Source organism: Podarcis liolepis (genome assembly GCF_965112155.1).
Source record: "Podarcis liolepis genome assembly, chromosome: 1".
In the NCBI taxonomy this organism is placed as follows: Eukaryota; Metazoa; Chordata; class Lepidosauria; order Squamata; family Lacertidae; genus Podarcis; species Podarcis liolepis.
The window spans coordinates 123,313,662-123,332,416 of record NC_139554.1 but is presented as its reverse complement, the minus strand read 5'-3'; the positions used below and the strand labels follow the sequence as shown (position 1 = coordinate 123,332,416).

The 18,755-nt window shown below is 46.1% G+C and overlaps 2 protein-coding genes across 7 annotated transcripts in view; one reads left to right on the top strand and one right to left on the bottom strand.

Moving 5' to 3' along the window:
* Positions 1-15,009, top strand: part of DNAH7 (dynein axonemal heavy chain 7) — a 155,582-nt gene extending 140,573 nt beyond the window's left edge. The window contains exons 57-64 of the mRNA XM_083467323.1: positions 1,545-1,706; positions 4,080-4,265; positions 4,810-4,947; positions 6,687-6,917; positions 11,145-11,297; positions 12,886-13,063; positions 14,006-14,109; positions 14,633-15,009. Coding sequence (XP_083323449.1) covers positions 1,545-1,706; positions 4,080-4,265; positions 4,810-4,947; positions 6,687-6,917; positions 11,145-11,297; positions 12,886-13,063; positions 14,006-14,109; positions 14,633-14,839 — 1,359 coding nt within the window. The 3' untranslated portion in view covers positions 14,840-15,009. The remainder of the gene's footprint in view (positions 1-1,544; positions 1,707-4,079; positions 4,266-4,809; positions 4,948-6,686; positions 6,918-11,144; positions 11,298-12,885; positions 13,064-14,005; positions 14,110-14,632) is intronic.
* Positions 15,010-15,019: 10 nt separating this feature from the next.
* Positions 15,020-18,755, bottom strand: part of SLC39A10 (solute carrier family 39 member 10) — a 59,354-nt gene continuing 55,618 nt past the window's right edge. For all 6 annotated transcript variants that reach the window (XM_083468178.1, XM_083468175.1, XM_083468179.1 and 3 more), the window contains one exon: positions 15,020-18,700. In XM_083468178.1, the coding sequence (XP_083324304.1) occupies positions 18,542-18,700 (159 nt within the window). In that variant the 3' untranslated portion in view covers positions 15,020-18,541. The remainder of the gene's footprint in view (positions 18,701-18,755) is intronic.

Below are 18,755 nucleotides of genomic sequence, written 5' to 3'. Positions count from 1 at the left end.
GCAGACGGGTCTGTTTCAACATGGGCCAGCCTCAGTTATGTAGGACTGGTTTTTACAGCTAGGAAAGGCATGCCAGAGAGGTGTGCTAAGCCTCCCTCCACCCGCCCATGGCTTACCTCTGGGTATTACCGTATTTTTTGCTCCATAACACTCACTTTTTTCCTCCTAGAAAGTAAGGGGAAATGTCTGTGCGTGTTATGGAGGGAATGCCTACGGGTGGCGGGGGGATCTGCTGCAGTCGTGAGCAGAGGATCCATGGTTCCCCTTCCTTCCCTCCTCCGTGGCTCGCTTTGAAACAGCAAAACGGGAGAAGAGCCACTGAGTGGGGAGAAGAGAGGGACAGAGAGTCTGGTTACAAAGCACGGATCCACATAGATCCTCAGGATTTTTGCACTGGGTTACCCCAAATTCACCATCAGATCACATAGCATGTCCATGGCTGCAGCTTGCACCCAAAAAATCACGCACCCACTGTTGCCTGGGGCCGCAGTGGTGCAAAAACGTGGTTACAAAGCATGGATCCACATGGATCCTCAGGATTTTTGCATTGGGCTACCCCAAACTCACTGTCAGATCACATGTCTGTGGCCACAGCATGAACCACAAAAATCATACATCCACTGTTTCATTTAGAATACTTTTTTTCTTCTTTTGCTCCTCTAAAAACTACGTGCGTATTATGGTCGGGTGCGTGTTATAGAGCGAAAAATACGGTACTTTTCCTCAGCTAGACACCACCACTCAGTGAGTTGAGAGCCAGTGTAGTATAGTGGTTAGAGCACCTGGGGGACCTTGGTTCAAATGTCCACTTGCTTATGAAGCTCCGTGGGTGACCTTGGGCCAGTCACAGTCTCCCAGCCTAATGTACCTCGCAGGGTTGTTTGAGGATTACAGGGGGAGGAAAGGGTTAATAATAATAATAATATTAATAATAATAATAATAATAATTTATTATTATTTATACCCTGCCCATCTGGCTGGGTTTCCCTAGCCACTCTGGGCAGCTTACAGCATATCTAAAAACATTAAAAAGCTGGGATGTAAATGTAGCAACATGGAATGACCTCACATGTGCCACAGAACTTCCCTCCCTCCCCAGATTTCCTCTGGAGGGTTGGGGAAACCCCCCAGAGCTTATTATTTTTAGGGTGGCTGCAATGGGCATACAGGGGGAAGAGAGAGAGGGGAAGTCCCATTGGGCAAAGCAGAAGTCATTCTGTTCAAGCAAAGACATTGTTGAACGCAACCCAGAGAACGGGCTGAAATTCATGGTGAAGATCTGATGTAGGTATGGCCATCTAAACTTCCCAAATTTTGTGTAGTGCTTTGTGGGGAGGGACTACCCAATAAGGACCAGATCTGAACTTCTACCTCAGTCTCCTTGGAGAAAGTGACTGGTATAAGGACATGAGTAATAAAGGTAAATAATCACGGGAGATCTTTCGGTCATACAGCTGTGAATCGTGAGAAAGAGGAAAGTTCTCAATGAATCAGATGTTGTGTCCCCCCCCCCGTTATTTTATCATTATTTCTTACTATTTTAGAGTGAGTTCAAGAAGCTTTTGTATGGCCTCTGCTTCTTTCACGCGTTGGTCCAAGAGAGGCGAAAATTCGGACCCCTGGGTTGGAACATTCCTTACGAGTTCAACGAGACGGACCTGCGGATCAGCGTGCAGCAGCTGAACATGTTCCTCAATCAATACGAGGTACCGCAAAGATCAGAAGGGTTTGCCAGCTTTATAAATAAGCCTCCATATTGCTAGCCTGCAAAAATCTTTACTAGCCTGCTGGGGGGCAGGCAAAAGAGGGCTCTGAAGCGCTGCGGATCCTGTGCTGACCATAGCAGAGGAGTGGGCTTCCCTCCTTTATCAGCCCACTTGATTTCTTTGCTGGGTGTATGGGAGAGACGTGTGATTTTTTTTTTGCACGCGCGTGAATTTCAGTGGATGGGGGAGATAACTCACCAGCACTACTCTGGGAACTTATTGCTGCCGACTGACATGATTAAATCCCATAATGTCCCTACAACCCTGTCTTAGCTCAGTTGGTAGAGCACGAGACTCTTAATCTCAGGGCGGTGAGATCAAGCCCACATTGGGCAAAAGGTTCCTGCACTGGCTAGACCAGATTATCCTTGTAGTCCCTTCCAACTCTACAATTCTGTGAATTTTTGAAACACCATTCTGGGGGTTACAATATTGCAGCTGGCAACCACATGTCGCACAGATAGCTGGTTGGCTTTTCTTTTCCTTCATTTAGTACTTGAGCTTTACATCACCCTTGCTTTTAGCAGGGCCCATGCAAAAACTGCCTTCCTGACCGTTAGAGTCCCCATTCATCTCATCCACTCGGTCTGACGGAACCTGTCTTTGCCTGAAAGAGAAGTCCCTAAGTCACCGAGGGTTTGAAAGCCATCAGTTCCCCTCACCTGGTTTACCTGGTCAGGTTGAAGCTGTTCCCAGGCTGTGGCCACTGTCATTGTTGTACAACATTGTTGTACCTCGGCCTTCTCGATAGTGGCGTCCGCCCTGTGGAACGCCCTACCATCAGATGTCAAGGAAATAAACAACTACAGTGGTACCTCGGGTGATAAACACTTGAGGTTACAGACTCCGCTAACCTGGAAATAGTACCTCGGGTTAAGAACTTTACCTCAGGATGAGAAGAGAAATTGCGTGCTGGTGGCACGGCGGCAGCAGGAGGCCCCATTAGCTAAAGTGGTATCTCAGGTTAAGAACGGTTTCAGGTTAAAAACGGACCTCCAGGACAAATTAAGTTCGTAACCAGAGGTACCACTGTATCTGACTTTTAGAAGACGTCTGAAAGCAACCCTGTTTAGGGAAGTTTTTAATGTTTGATCTTTTATCGTATTTTTAATACTCTGTTGGGAGCCACCCAGAGTGGCTGGGGAAACCCAGCCAGATGGGCGGGGTATGAATAATAAATTGTTGTTGTTGTTGGATCGATAACCCGCAGCTGCTCCATTCCTGACTTTTTTTTTTTAGTTATTCCCAACTTCGTCAACACATGACCAGGGTCCGGCCTTACATTTTTATAACAAGAAAGCAGTCAACAGTGGTTAAAGTGACAACAATGCACCGTTTGCACTGTGCCATCCTTGGTGTTTTTCTCCATTCCCTAGAAATAGCCCAAATGGCACCCCTGTCTTTCTTACCTGTGGACCAAAAACAAACCCCTGTGTTGCAATAAGAACCAATCACAACAATATAAACACAACACGTAGGCTAATAGTTAGTAGAGAATATATAAGAGAATAATGATATCATTCAAATTGTAGGAATAAGCCAATCAAAGTTCATATGTACAATATAACAGAGTGGTAAGCGAGGGCCGTCAAGCTGTGTGTTCAGAATAGATGTCTAAGGACAGTCTCACAATAGACTTTCAAAAGTTTCGATGGAAGACTTCTCAAAAGCCTCAAAAGGACAGAGCCTCCAGAATGATATTACTGCTTAGTAATAGTCTTCATCAGCTGGTAATAAGATACAAGGCATACAACCAAAGAATGATAACAGAACTGAGCTACCTGCATACACATTGTATAATAAAGTAGAATACAGTGGTACCTCAGGTTACATACGCTTCAGGTTACATACGCTTCAGGTTACATACTCCGCTAACCCAGAAATAGTGCTTCAGGTTAAGAACTTTGCTACAGGATGAGAACAGAAAGTGTGCTCCGGCGGCACAGGAGGCCCCATTAGCTAAAGTGGTACCTCAGGTTAAGAACAGTTTCAGGTTAAGAACGGACCTCCGGAACGAATTAAGTACTTAACCCGAGGTACCACTGTATGCAAAACAGAATATATTAAAAGTACATACCTGATATTTTTCAACAGAATATGTAAGTAAGATTCATGCTAAGGATCAGTGCTCACTAAATAGTGTAGCTGCTGATATTTGCAACACAATTGCATAGGACATACCTGTGGAGCATTTTTGCTTAGACAAACACACAATGAGTCGAGCTGTGAACTTTTCTTCTGTTAACCAAACATGCTAGCATGTTGGGAGAGTAGGGAGGAGTCACAGATGAGCTTTTGCTTTGTACGTTTCAGGAATTGCCCTTTGACGCCATCCGCTACATGACGGGCGAATGCAATTACGGAGGCCGGGTCACCGATGACTGGGACCGGCGGACGCTGCGTAGTATTTTGAACAAGTTCTACAACCCGATCATTGTTACAAATCCTGATTACAAGTTTGATTCCAGTGGCCTTTATTATGCTCCTCCTGAAGGAGAGGTAAGCACCTCAGTGGGGCGCGATTCAGCAGGAAGTTCCCCTGCCTGAGCCCTGCTCAAAGAAGAGCCAGAGCTTAGAGGAGGAATCAAAATGCTAATCTTCTTCTGAGACAGTGGCAAGAAATCTGGGCGAGCTCTACAGTGCAGAGCAGGAACGGGAGATGAATTAAATTTGTTTCTGTTTTAAGGAGAGACAGTTCACACATCTTGACCCGGTTACAAACCAAAATGCAGGTGCCTTTCCGAATTTTGCAATGCAGTTCTCCAACCAACCAGTGCGTACAAAAATGAATATCCCACTTATCCTTGCGCTCACATCCTGCTTGTGAACTTTCTGTGAGCCCTGGCCTGATCCAGCAAAAAAGAAGAAGAAAAAGCATTATATTAGGGAAAATATAAATATATGTATTGGTCTAAACTGCATGCAAAAATGTGTTGTTTATTATTATTATTCTCTGCAAATTGTGGAGAACTGAATTGAAAATTGGAAAGATGTCAACAGAGAATGGCCATTGATCATTTCTGACCCCTGATATTTTTTTCAGTATGTAAGCTACATTGAATACACAAAGACCCTTCCGTTGAATCCTGCCCCAGAGATCTTTGGGATGAACGCCAATGCCGATATCACAAAGGATCAATCCGAAACGCAGTTGTTGTTTGATAACATTCTTCTCACGCAGGTGTGTTCGTTTTCATATTAGGCGCATTGAAGTTACTGCCTACTTATTATTTATTGGATTTTTCGGACAACATTTTAAATACAGAGAATCTGATCTTCCTTTCTTCACATTACTACTCACTGTAATATTAATGTATTCACTGTCACTTAATGGTGGGGCTCAAGAAGAATTCAAGTATATTACTGGCTGAATATTTTAAAGTTTTCTAACAACCCATATTGATTCCAGAACATAACATCTAATCCATGCTCATTGTTGCAACTGTTGAGAGTGCATAAAGTTCCCTGATGCTTTCGAAAACTAGCTTGACATAAATAATAATTTAGCAAAGGTGTGCTTTTGTATGTATTTTTCCCTTCTAAGTATTAGGTAAAGGTAAAGGGACCCCTGACCATTAGGTCCAGTCATGACCGACTCTGAGGTTGCGGTGCTCATCTCGCTTTATTGGCTGAGGGAGCCGGTGTATAGCTTCCGGGTCATGTGGCCAGCATGACTAAGCCGCTTCTGGCGAACCAGAGCAGTGCACTGAAATGCCGTTTACCTTCCCGCCAGAGTGGTACCTATTTATCTACTTGCACTGGTGTGCTTTCGAATTGCTAGGTTGGCAGGAGCAGGGACCGAGCAACGGGAGCTCACCTCATTGTGGGGATTCGAACTGCCGACCTTCTGATAGGCAAGTCCTAGGCTCTGTGGTTTAACCCACAGCGCCACCTGCGTCCCCAAGTATTCTAAGTATTAGGGCATAACTATATAAGGTGCAGGAAACCTACAATCAGGATCTAATAGGGTACTGGATTGGGGCCATGGTGCTGGGGAAGGGGAGATCACCCCCACCCATTGTTTCTCAGACCTAAATTTATTATTCAGTCTGATCTTTGCCCTGAGGAGTTGGAAAGGAAACATAATTGTATCCAGTCCAATTAACTGAGATCTAGTCGTCAGTTAATTTTCTGTGCAAGAGAGGAAAAGATAGATGAAGATGTTTGTGTTTGTGTGTGTGTGCGTGCGCACGCAGGTTTCACATTCCCTACCACGTCCGGAACATTTTTCCTGCCAGCTGGATCCTGTTCCTCATCCCAGGAATAGAGTTAGCCTCCCCAGGAAGAGTCACCAAAGATGGCTGCAGGCCCAGTTTCTAATGGATCCACCAGCTAATTTCTGTAGGCATCAAAATGAGGCCATGTTACTTTGATGTCTACAGAAATGTATTAGCTGGTGAACCCATTGGAAACTGGGTTATCCAGAAACACACACACACACCCCACTCACACACAAACATAAATCTCACTAGAGCCAACCAAAGACAAGAAACCACACCCTAAGCCAACCCCAACCTCTCTCACCACCATGAAAATACAACAAGCAAATCGTAAGAGAGCCCACACAAGTGACACTGACACAAAACCCCACACATACACTAAGCAGAATAGAATAATTGCTACCTGATCCCACCTCACTCGCCATTCCCCTCTTCCCCTTTCCTTCCTAACCTAACACTGTAACACTAATGTCTCACAACAAATGAAACTGATCTGTAGAAAATGCAGCTTGAAAAAGAGACAATGCACGTATTTTTGTAAACTAAGAAATCTTTAATAAAAATATATTTAAAATGAAATAAAATAAGGCCACGTTCTGACCAGTATACACCACGAATGGAAGTTTTGTGGGCTTGGGTTGCTTGGGTTTTAGCAGTGTTTAATCAACCCCCACCCTTTCCCCCCCCCAAATAAAAACAGTCTCGCGCATCAGGGGCTGGCGCCAAATCATCTGATCAAGTTGTTCGCGATGTGGCGAGTGACATCCAGAGTAAACTCCCCGCCGACTTCCACATCGAAGCCGCAATGAGGAGATACCCGACCACCTACACGCAGAGCATGAACACCGTGCTGGTCCAAGAGATGGGGAGATTTAACAAATTACTGCAAATGATTCGAGAATCCTGCATCAACATCCAGAAAGCAATCAAGGTGAGGGGACCTTTTGAGAAGGAGGCCTGTCGACTTGGAGTACCCTGGCAAGAGTGGCTGTCAGCTCCCCATTAGCGTCGCTGCTGGGAACTTGCCAAATTGCTCTTTTCAGCGGTGATGTTATCCCCATCCCCAAGCTTTGCTTTTAACTGTTATTTGTGTAGGGATGTTCATAGATGCTCAGAGAGGATGATGATGATGATAATTTATTATTTATACCCCGCCCATCTGGCTGGGTTTCCCCAGCCACTCTGGGTGGCCTCCAACAACAGAGTAAAAATACATTAAAACATCAGTCATTAAAAACTTCCCTAAACAGGGCTGCCTTCAGATGTCTTTTAAATGTCAGATAGTTGTTTATTTCTTTGACATCTGATGGGAGGGCCTTCCACAGGGCGGGCACCACTATCGAGAAGGCCCGCTGCCTGGTTCCCTGTAACTTTGCTTCTCGCAGTGAGGGAACCACCAGAAGGCCCTTGGAGCTGGACCTCAGTTTCCGGGCTGAACGATGGGGGTGGAGACGCTCCTTCAGGTACACTGGGCTGAGGCTGTTTAGGCTTTTAAAGGTCAGAACCAACACTGTGAGTTGTGCTCGGAAACGTACTGGGAGCCAATGTAGGTCTTTCGAGACCGGTGTTATATATATTAGGATATATATGTATATAGGATATATTTGTTAGCTATTATCTTCCCTTCCTTAGGTTTGTGAGTTCAGCAGAGTGCATCCCTTTGTGGCTTAAAAGGGGAATCTTAGGCTAGTTTTAGCAATCCAGGATGCTTTAAGGTAGACTTGGATGCTCCTGGTATTTCCCCCTTTTAACAATAATCACAGAGTCTTGCAAAAGGCTAAGATGACATTTACTCATTCAGAATACAGCAGTATCTTGGTTCTTGAACGTAATCCGTTCCGGAAGTCCGTTCAACTCCCGAAACCATTCGAAAACCAAGGCGCGGCTTCCGATGGGCTGCAGGAGCTTCCTGCACTCAAGCAGAAGCCGCGTCGGACGTTCGGCTTCCGAAAAACGTTTGAAAACCGGAACACTTACTTCCAGATTTTCGGCGTTCGGGAGCCAAAATGTACGAGTGCCAGCCAAAGCGTTTGAGAACCAAGGTACGACTGTACTTGCTGAAGATACAGCAGCTTTGTTCCAGCAGGCTTAAAATGGTAATCCAGTTACAAAGACACACTTTAGTCCAGTTTAAAATGGAGTCTGCGCTGAGGCCCTGACTTGGCACATGTTCCCACATTGCTGGAACATAGCTGTCAACTGTCCCTTATTTGGCAGGAAACTCCATTATCCCAGTGCCGTGTCCCACTGCTGTCCCTTATTGATGATGTCCCTTAAATTCCCCGGGTTTCAAAGGAAGCAGCCGGCCAGGGAGGAGGGAGGCTCCAACTGTGTTGCTTGGCTGCCTGGCCCCCCCCCCTGGCCTCCTCTCACCAGCCTCGGCCCCCGGGAGCCCCTCCCCACCAGGACTGGCGGGAGCCTTGGGCCCTTCCGCCGCAATCCTCCTTGCGGCTGCCGAACTGAGCGTCTCTGCCTGGGGCCTCCCCTCTACCCGCTCCCGCCGCTTCCGCTAGGCTGTACTGCAGCTGTGCTGCTGAAGGACCCGGATGAGATGGGCAGCCTGGCGCAGCCTATGAATTGCTGAGGAGTCTTGAGAGGAGAGCGAGGGCAACCATAGAGAAAGCAGTTCAGAGAGAGGAGGTGGAGGCGGAGGCGCGGGCAGGTATTCCAAGGGCTAACCATAGAGGAGGAAAGCGGAGGAAGGACCGCAAACACTTCTCCCATAGATTTGTAGTGGTAGACTAGCATAGATGGTCTGATCTGCGAGTTTACTTTGGGCGCTACTCCCCCCCCCCCTTCCTCCCGCCCCGCCTGATGGAACTGAGAGCTGCAGATGGAGCACAAGAGAAAAGATACAGAACTGCAGCAGCATCTTCGTAGCTTGGACTTCGTTTTGCGCGGAAAGCGGGTGCTGCTTGTAGTTATTTAATTGCAGTGTTTCATCAGTTGGTGTCTTGAGCAGCAACCTCTGGAAACGAAGGGCTAAAAACCGGCGCTGCTCTCCAAAATTATCTGGTCCCTTTTAACTTCGCTGTTAAATTTCAGCTGGTTGACTAAGATCCCTTATTTTGGCTGCTGATCCCTTATTTTCGAGGCTGCTGGTCCCTTGTTTTCAAATCTGTAAGTTGACAGCTATGTGCTGGAATGAGGCAAAAGAGCAAAGAGGAAGTTCCTAGCTCCCCCCCCCCCCCCGGACAGGGCACAGCGGGAGTGTCTCTGAGTTCTTCCTAGGAAACATGCAGGAAAAACCTCTGAGGGCTTCAGCTCCCATCATGTGCCTGTCTAGCAAATATGCGTTGTTGGTTTGTCTGCACTGTAAATATCCCACACTTTGTTCCTTATGTGGGGTGCTGCCTAAAGTATTGCTGCCGATCTATAAATGAGAAAGAGAATGCAAAGCTGATCCTGCTTTTTGAAGAGTCGCAGTCCTTGGTATTTTTAGGACAGCATCCCAAACCTGGGGTCCACCTACAAAATGAAAACAACAGCAGTTGGACAGGCTCTTGGCAGCAGCGCATTGCTGAGAGTATGCATGCAAAAGTAAATTTTTGGTGCAGTGTTAGGCAGACTGGTCTTATTTCGGCTTCTTCACTAATACACAGAAAAGAACAAAGTTAATTCTTCAGTTTTTGCACTTCTGATTTTTGCAATACTATTCTTGGCTGAAAGAAAATACCAAAATTGGGGTCAAGGGAGTGAAGATGGCTGGAAGTGAAGATAGTGGAGCTCATTGCCCTTGTCCCTTAAATTAGCTTCTGTGCAGTGTGTGTATTTTAGGGTACAAAGCATTAAAAAATGAATGCTTTCATGCAGGCTTTTTTTTTTTTAAAAAAATTGTGGAATATGCGGGGAGACAGAACAGACCTATGAACACTTGCAAAACTGACGGGCTGAAAATAGACTAAACTGTCCCATTGCTTGTTGAGGGAGTGGGAGGGGGCAGACAGAGTCTAAGAAAAGGGCAATGCTAAGAACCAAAATCGCAACCCCATTGACAGGCCCAGGGATTCCCGCATATCGGTGCAATATTGTGATCAGATCGCATAAATTCAAACTGGCCTTGTAAATAAGAACCTAAAACTACTAGCCTGCTAATATACAAGGGTCACACCCATAATATACATTTAATGCACATGGCTTTCTCCAAAGAATCTTGGGTACGGCATTTTGTCCCTCAGAGCTAAAACTCCCAGCACCATTAAACTACAGTTCTCAGAATTCTTTGGGGGAAGTCATAAGCTTGAAACGTGTGATATAGCTGTGATCTACTGCTCTGTTTCCATGCTGGCCCAGAGAGCAGGGGAAGCCCGTAGCCTCTTAGGAGGCTAGTAAAAAAATGCCTTTGACCAAGTGGACTGGCAGATACAGTGGTGCCCCGCAAGACGAATGCCTCGCAAGACGGGAAACCTGCTAGACGAAAGGGTTTTCCGTTTTGGAGGTGCTTCGCAAAATGAATTTCCTATGGGCTTGCTTCGCAAGACGAAAATGTCTTGCGAGTTCCTGCGGGGTTTCCCCCCCCCTTTTCCCCAAGCCGCTAAGCCGCTTATCAGCTGATCCGCTAAGCCGCTTATCAGCTGATCCGCTAAGCCGCTTATCAGCTGATCCGCTAAGCCGCTTATCAGCTGATCCGCTAAGCCGCTTATCAGCTGATCCGCTAAGCCGCTTATCAGCTGATCCGCTAAGCCGCTTAACAGCTGATCCGCTAAGCCGCTAATAGCGCTAATTCGCTAATGGGCTTGCTTCGCAAGACGAAAAAACCGCAAGACGAAGAGACTCGCGGAACGGATTCTTTTCGTCTTGCGAGGCACCACTGTAGATGCTTCTATCTCTGCAAGCTCACAGCGTTTCCATGCTGGTCACAGGGGATTGATTTTCCTTCTTCCAAGGCTAGCACAGGAATGAAGCAGGATGAGCCACTTCTCCTCTGCAAACCCACTCACTAATGCATATTTGGAATTCCTGCCGACTCAAATACAGGAGTGAAAGCTGGTTTCCAACTTGACAACACTGTGAGTAGTTGCAGCTGAAACGGGCTAAACCCACTGAGACTGGAGGAAGCTTGTTGATAACAGTTGAAAAACTGCATGATAAAAATAACTGAAGACACAAAGGGGGGGTCCACTAATATGTCTTTTCCCCGTCCCCTTATCTCAACCAGGGTCTGGTTGTGATGTCTGCAGAACTGGAAGAGGTGGTAAATAGCATGTTGAAGGGCAAAATCCCAGGCATGTGGATGAGTAAATCCTACCCAAGCCTCAAACCACTCGGCAGCTATGTGAATGATTTTCTTACCAGACTGAAGTTCTTGCAGGTGAGCCCGTCAGAAACAACTCAATGTGTTGGGATGTCAATTTTCTGTCTTGATTCTAAATGACAGTTGCACATGTTATGTGGGCCTCTGCTCCTCAATAATGCAGTCAGGTTGTTTTACTGCAGTTTGGTTACCAGTGCATATGCTAAGAAATGCAGTTTTGTTTTGTTGGGTCCGCACATTAAGCTGGTTGCTGTATATTAAATGTTTTACAAGGTACCGTATTTTTCGCCCCATAGGACACACCGGCCCATAGGACGCATCAAGTTTTTTGGGGGGGAAATAAAGGGGAAAAAAATTATTCCCCCCCCCCCGGCGCTTGTGGGGCAGGCAGCGGGGAGAAGCGCTCTTCTCCCCGCCGCCCGCCTTCAGATCAGGTCCGGGGACAGCGGGAAGACGCACTGCGCCTCCCCACTGTCCCCGGAGCTTGCGAGGCCGGCAGTGGGGAGAAGCGCACTTCTCCCCGCCGCCCGCCTTCAGATCAGGTCCGGGGACAGCGGGAAGACGTGCTGCGCCTCCCCACTGTCCCCGGAGCTTGCGGGGCTGGCGGCGGGGTCTCCCCGCCGTCAGCCTCCAAACCACTTCGGGAGACAGCGGGATGGTGGCGTTCCGCCTCCCTCTGTCCCCCGACCTTGTGGGGCTGACGCTGGGGCTCTCCTGAAGCCTGGAGAGCGAGAGGGGTCGGTGCGCACCGACCCCTCTCGCTCTCCAGGCTTCAGCGAAAGCCTGCATTCGCCCCATAGGACGCACACACATTTCCCCTTCATTTTTGGAGGGGAAAAAGTGCGTCCTATAGGGCGAAAAATACGGTAGCTAGCTAGCTGGTTCTGGGGGAGAGAGGAGATGGCAGTGAAGGAAAGTGTTCAGGCAAGTGGATCAGGGCATGAGCTGCACTTTCTGTTATGTGTATGGCTGCAGTATAAAATCCACAAGTGCAGACGACCAACCTCCATATGCTAGTTTGTCTGGTTCTAATTCACATTTCCTTCCCAAAAGGAAAAATGCCAAAGACCACAGAGGGCATTAAATAAGAGTCCGAGGGCTGCATATACACCTTTACATTTTAAAGACACACCCCCTCCAAGAATCATGGGAACTTCATTTTATTCCTTTCAGAGCTACAATTACCAGCATTCTTCACAAACTAGTTCCCTGGCATGGAATGTATGGCAGGAAATAAATCTAAAATGTATGTAGCCTTTTTAAAGAAAGCAAGGCAATTAATTGCAACCTCTGTGTCATGCTGATTGTGTTTGTGGCAAGTTCTGAAAGGGCCTGTAACTTTCTACAGACCAATGTGCCCGTATAAAAAGGGGAGGGTCTCCTTCAGCTATCAGGGTTTTGTCGGTTGGAATCACACATCTGTTAAGGTTTGTGCCTGGAGCTAGCGGGTCTCCTGCACCGCCGACTTCTGCCGATTTCCCTCATGCACATATCACATTCCCTATTGAGCCAGGGGGTTGTACAACTTGTAATAAAAGCCTCTGTGCAGTAGTAGCATTGGACTCAAAACAACCTGCCCTGTGCGTTCTTAACGCTGCAATATAAAGCTCCATTCCCATCCTCTCTCTTCTTGCTGTTGCTGCAGACGTGGTACGAGAATGGAACCCCTCCAATGTTTTGGCTTTCTGGGTTTTTCTTCACGCAAGCCTTCTTAACCGGCGCCCAGCAGAATTTTGCCAGGAAATACACAATCCCAATAGACCTGCTAGGCTTTGACTATGAAGTCTTGGAAGACAAGGAGTACAAGCACGCGCCTGAAGACGGTGAATGCAACCGTATATTCATTAACCATGCTAGAATTTGGGGGGCGGTTTATCACCTTTGTATCCTGCCCTTCATCATGGTAGCTGAATGCAGGAGGCTGGGTTGTATTTGGGAAATACGTTTTATGAAATAGTAGACCGGTGTTGTTACTCGTCCCACATTGCCTAGGGAGCTTGATGACTGAGCAGGGAATTTGAACACAGGTCTCCCTGCCCTTTGCGTTTGAAGAAAATAATATTCAGAAACTGCATCTGTGGCAAGAAGTGATAAAATAGGCCAACTCTTTGATGGCATGACAACTATAGTGGTACCTTGGAAGTTGAATGGTATCCATTCCAGAAGTCTTTTCGACTTCCAAAACGTTCGGAAACCAAGGCACGGCTTCCGATTGGCTGCAGGAAACTCCTGCAGCCAATCAGAAGCCGCATCGGACGTTCGGGTTCCAAAGAACGTTCACAAACCAGAACACTCACTTCTGGGTTTGTGGTGTTCAGGAGCCAAAACATTTGACTTGCAAGGTGTTTGGGATCCAAGGTACGACTATAGTTTTAGTCTGCAGCGCAAGAATTCTACTGACCATTTCATGTGCCATTTGTTTTAGCCACAGAATTTTCAAGCCACTATGTGTAGATCCTAATTCTTAACGAGCCTTTTGCATGTGTAAATTTCTGCTTGTAATTAGACCTGCACACCCAGCGGGAAGCTGCAGCTTGTTTCTGCTTCCATTCATGTGTAGAGACTACTCAAAATTGTTTCTTACTATTTTGATTGTTGGAGCGACACAAGGCGAGGAACCTATTCATGGCTCCTTTGAAGAGTATTTCCTGCTCACACCTTGTTATCAAGCCTACAGTTTATTTAAAATATGCGCCTTCCTTTGCCATTGCATGCACATGTCTATAACCAATGTGCTTTGTCGTGTTTCTTTCTAAAAAAATAAGGAGTCTTCATTCACGGATTGTTTCTGGATGGAGCTCGCTGGAACAGGAAGAAAAAGAGGCTAGGGGAATCTCATCCCAAAATCCTGTATGATACTATGCCAGTGGTGAGTATTTATATAATCAATTAAGAGCCTTGTAGCTTTATTAAAGCTGTGTTCTCACACATGCTTATATACTCATTGTATATTACTTCTGTATCGAATCAAGCTGTGAGGGGCTTATTAACACACCCAATAATATGCTACTGTGTTTTGCAACTTGACGCCATTGAAACAAATGGTCTCAGAGAGGTCAGAAAATGCATGTGTGGCATTAAACCCACAATAATTGACACACACACACACACACCTAATTTAATGTTGAACTTGCACATAGTGACCTCTATACCTGCAATTCTAGAAATTGTGATATAGCAGCACGACTGTCTCCTTCATCTGGTTCATATTTGGACAACAGAGCAGTCCAGAGGAATGCCTGCGTCCCATGAAAAGAGCTTAGCACTCATTCTGAGCAGGCCTGAGTCACTAGGTGAATTTCTGGAGCTGTTTGTGTATGAAGCCACAAGAACTAGTGCTTTCTCCCCTGTTTCGATAAAGAGACATTCTTAAAACTCTTTCTTTGCTACAGATGTGGCTAAAGCCTTGTAAAAGATCAGATATACCGGAAAGACCAAGTTACATAGCTCCCGTGTACAAGACAAGTGAAAGAAGAGGAACGCTGTCCACCACAGGCCACTCCACCAATTTTGTGATTGCAATGATTCTTCCGTCGGACGAGCCAGAGGCCCATTGGATTGGACGGGGGGTGGCACTTCTATGCCAGCTTAACTCGTAACCCAGGTTTCAGATCCGACTACCACTTTCGCTTCTTTGTATAATTCTAATGGCTACCTTCTAAAAAAAAAAGGTAGCCAAATCTTCAGAAACTTTTGAATCCAATTTGTAGCTTTTTTGAGTTTGTAAAAATAAATAAGTTTTTTTTAAAAAGAGCTTGGAAAAAACCAACCCCACCATGTTTGCTTGTTCAATAATTTTATTTTCTTACGCTCCTTATGAATAAGGAACATACATAAGATGAACACAACAACACTGTTGACAATAAACAAAAACAGCATGTCATCATTTCCAGCTTTGCATTTATTATTTTTTTAAAAATGGATTTTGATATAACAAAAAACAACCCCCCCCCCCAAAAAAGAGTAGCTGATATCTCAGTATTTTTTTCAGGACCATAATCACATTGTTTCAACTATAAGGAAATAAAAAAAGTCACACTGCATCCTAGGACACCTACAGCATTTTTTTCTAAGCAATAATCACAGCTGGTTTGACTGCAGTGCGATCAACATGGGGATGTCACACAGTGACAGCATCGTAAGAGACACGTAACATTTATGTCCTCCAACAAGTACACGTTTAAATGAGACTGGACTCCAGCAGAACGGAATGGAGAAGCCAGGTAGAAATGTAGCGGAATCCCGATTGTCCCAATTGTGACTTTTAAAAGCATTCTCGTTCCAAAAATGTCCTGGGAATTCAATACTCGGGAAAAACAGGAGAAGCCATGGCTGCTGGACTGCTCTTCACAAAGTGGTCACATGCACATGTAAGCAAATGCAGAGGATCACCCCATTCTGAAGGAAAATACAAATCCTATCACTTCTCCACGTGACCTACGTGTTTTCTCTTTCCAAAAAAAAAAAAAAAGCAAACCCAACCCAAAAATACTATTACAGAGCACTAATTTATTTTTTTGCTTCCCTAGGTAGGCAACATTACGCTACAGCACATGCCAGCGAAAATCAAGAAAAGGCTGTACCTGAAGTAGAGAAAGCTTTATTCATAATTACAAAAATAAACCTTAAAAACCCTCCCTTATCCCATTTTTCCTGACTAAAATCTCACTTCAGCAATGCCACGACCCTTTATTTCAACTTGGCAGGTTTTAATTAAAATGACATCCAAGTTCCGAGCCAGAGAGAAAAAGAGTGTAAAATCCCATTGATTACAATGGAAGGATCAGCCTCGCTCTTGGGCTCCCAGCCAGACATTCTCAACTACAAATCTCCAGGGAGGAGGAGGAGGAGGAGAACACTGTGTAGATGCCCCCCAACGCTGTGGCCCTTGCAAGTTCTAGAGGCCCAATGATCCAAACGAATTTTCTGCACTTACAGACTCGCGGGGATCCAAGTCTTTGGTTTGGAACCACCAACTAGTCAACACTCTTGATATCGCCCCAGCTAACACAAAAACGAAAAGCTGCTTGACAAAAGTCACCCAACATGAAGCCAAGTAGTTAAGGTGGTCACATGAAAAGGAATGACTGGATAAATTAAGTGGAAGGGTCAGAAAGTAAAGGTGCACTTTCACTTGGAATGAAGGCCATTAAAAGTTTGCCGACCAAGTTCCTCCACTCGGGCAGAAGGACAAAAACTCCCCACTCTCCAAAAGTCAGGCTGTGCCCAGCTTTGCTTCTAGAGAGAGACCAAGATGAACAAAGACCGAGCAGCATGCTGTAAGAAAACCCTACAACTGCCGTGTTTCGTTACGGCCGTTAAGACTATATTATTGTCACATCAGAGTGGAAAAGGACTTCCACATCTCCCAAGCGCCCAGTATCAGAGCTCGGAGGAGACGGACCAATCTGTACCTGGCAAGACATGCTGCTTGGCACTAAACAATCAAATATTAAAGCTGATTTCTGCAGGTTAAGGCTTTTTTTTTTTTGGCTGAGCCTGTCCAATCGGTCCGCACGCAGCACCAAGTCAACAATACAGCTGCTTTGCTACAAGGGCATCTCCTTACGTTACTTCTGCAGAGTGGCTCCCACTGCAGTTCCCGCAGCTGTGGTGGAAGTGGTCAAAATTCAACCACATTCCTCCAGCTCTCAAGGCGGTGGCGTGTCTGCGATGGGAAGTCGATTGGGGCTGGCATTTCGGGTTCCCACCTTACGAAAAGAGCCACGTTGCAACAGCAACGTAGAAGCAGCCCCACCCCTAACCCAAGGTGCCGAAAACAAACAAAAAATCAAAACAATGCCAGCACAGCATATGCCGAACGTTGGCCCACACTGAGCAAGACGCCCAACTTTCAGCAGGTGCTCCTGGGCTCAGGTGGCAAGGCATTAAAGGAATACATTCAAAAGAGTTCTGGGGAATTATGTAAACAGTTACCAAGACTGCCTCAAAGGGCCACTGCTGTGATCCTCGAATCAGCACTTCTCAGCTCCGCGTATTATTATTTTTGAAGGTTATAGTGTGAGATAGAATTTGGCTGCCATGACCGAAAAAAATCCAATGCAGGCGCATCATGAAGAGGAGGGAAGGGAGACGTTCAAATCAGAAAACCGCTCAGTAGTTCAGGTTTCAAGTAGCACTGCTACACATTCTGTACGCTACTGCAGCAAAAGGTCGAGAAAGAGTCCACAAGCAGCATTAACCATTCAGCATTTTTGCTAGCAAATACCTATGAGCCAACATCAAATACCCAACACCTGTCAACTCAGCCCTATTGTGGAAACAGAGCCCCCAAGGCTCCCAATGCAGAGATTTGCTTCCTTGGGTTTCGAAAGGTCAAAAGTACCGCGTTGTGTGGCCGACATACAAGGGGACAGACTTGTGGATTTGCAGTCTTCTTTCCCAAAGGAGCCGCAAAACAACACTGCTGGGCTAAAGGGGGTGCATGGCAGCGACTGCAAGCAAGAACGTCTTCTTGAGACATCGTACCGACTAGGGGATTGGCAAGGACCAGTAAACAGAAGTGCCTGACCCAGACGGATACACGGTTTCACTTTGGTCACCAACCATTCAGCACAGTGCAAAACAGCGGACATTACTGGGAAACAAGGCCTGGAGCAAATGCAAGGGTCATGGAACAGTGCATTGCTCGTACTGCCCTAAGGTAACCCCTGAACAGCATGCTTGAAACTTTTTTAAATGATGCTTTTAATAAACGCACCCCACCTAGAATGCATTGCCAGACTGTGTGTGTGTGTGTGTGTGTGTATGTGTGTGTGTGTGTGTGTGAGAGAGAGAGAGAGAGAGAGAGAGAGGTGGGAGGAACCAACTCAAAACGTTGCAACGAGGCCCAGGGGCCAGCTGTAGAGGATGACAATGACATGTAACTCTTGGACTGGCTATTCAACATTTGCTCAAGTATAACCTGAAAGGCTTTTTGTCAGCAAGGGATCCGACTTCTGCTGCACATTGCAGTGGCAAACTGGGAAAACAACACACTTGCTAATAGCATCCTGGCCATGACGTTTAGGTTTCCTGCTTCCAACACTGCCCAATTAAAAGTCTACATCTTACCTTTGGGAAGCTGAGCTGCATTCAATCATTTTTTGTTTTTGTTTTTTTGCCTGTTTGTTTGAGCTAAAAAAACAGGAGCGTGTTTATGCAGACACCAGAATACTGTTACTTGTAAAGCAGCTCGTGCCACTGCTTTGCCAGGGGACGAATGTGCATACAGTACAACAGTGCAGACTTGAAGCCATACAGTAGCGTCGTCGCTAACCACAGCGGAGTACTGGAAATGGTCAAAACTGGATGTCCAACACTATTTTGTCTTCGTAAAGGGCAATCACCAACATAATGGCAAATCCCATGAGAAGACCTAAATTCTGGAGGATGAACTGCCCCACGGGACAGTAGCCGTGCTCTTCGTCGTCTCCGTCCCCGTGAAGCATTTCTGGAAGCTGAAAGGAAGAAAAAGTAGGGCTCTTTAAAGTCAAAGTCACACCACTTTCTGCG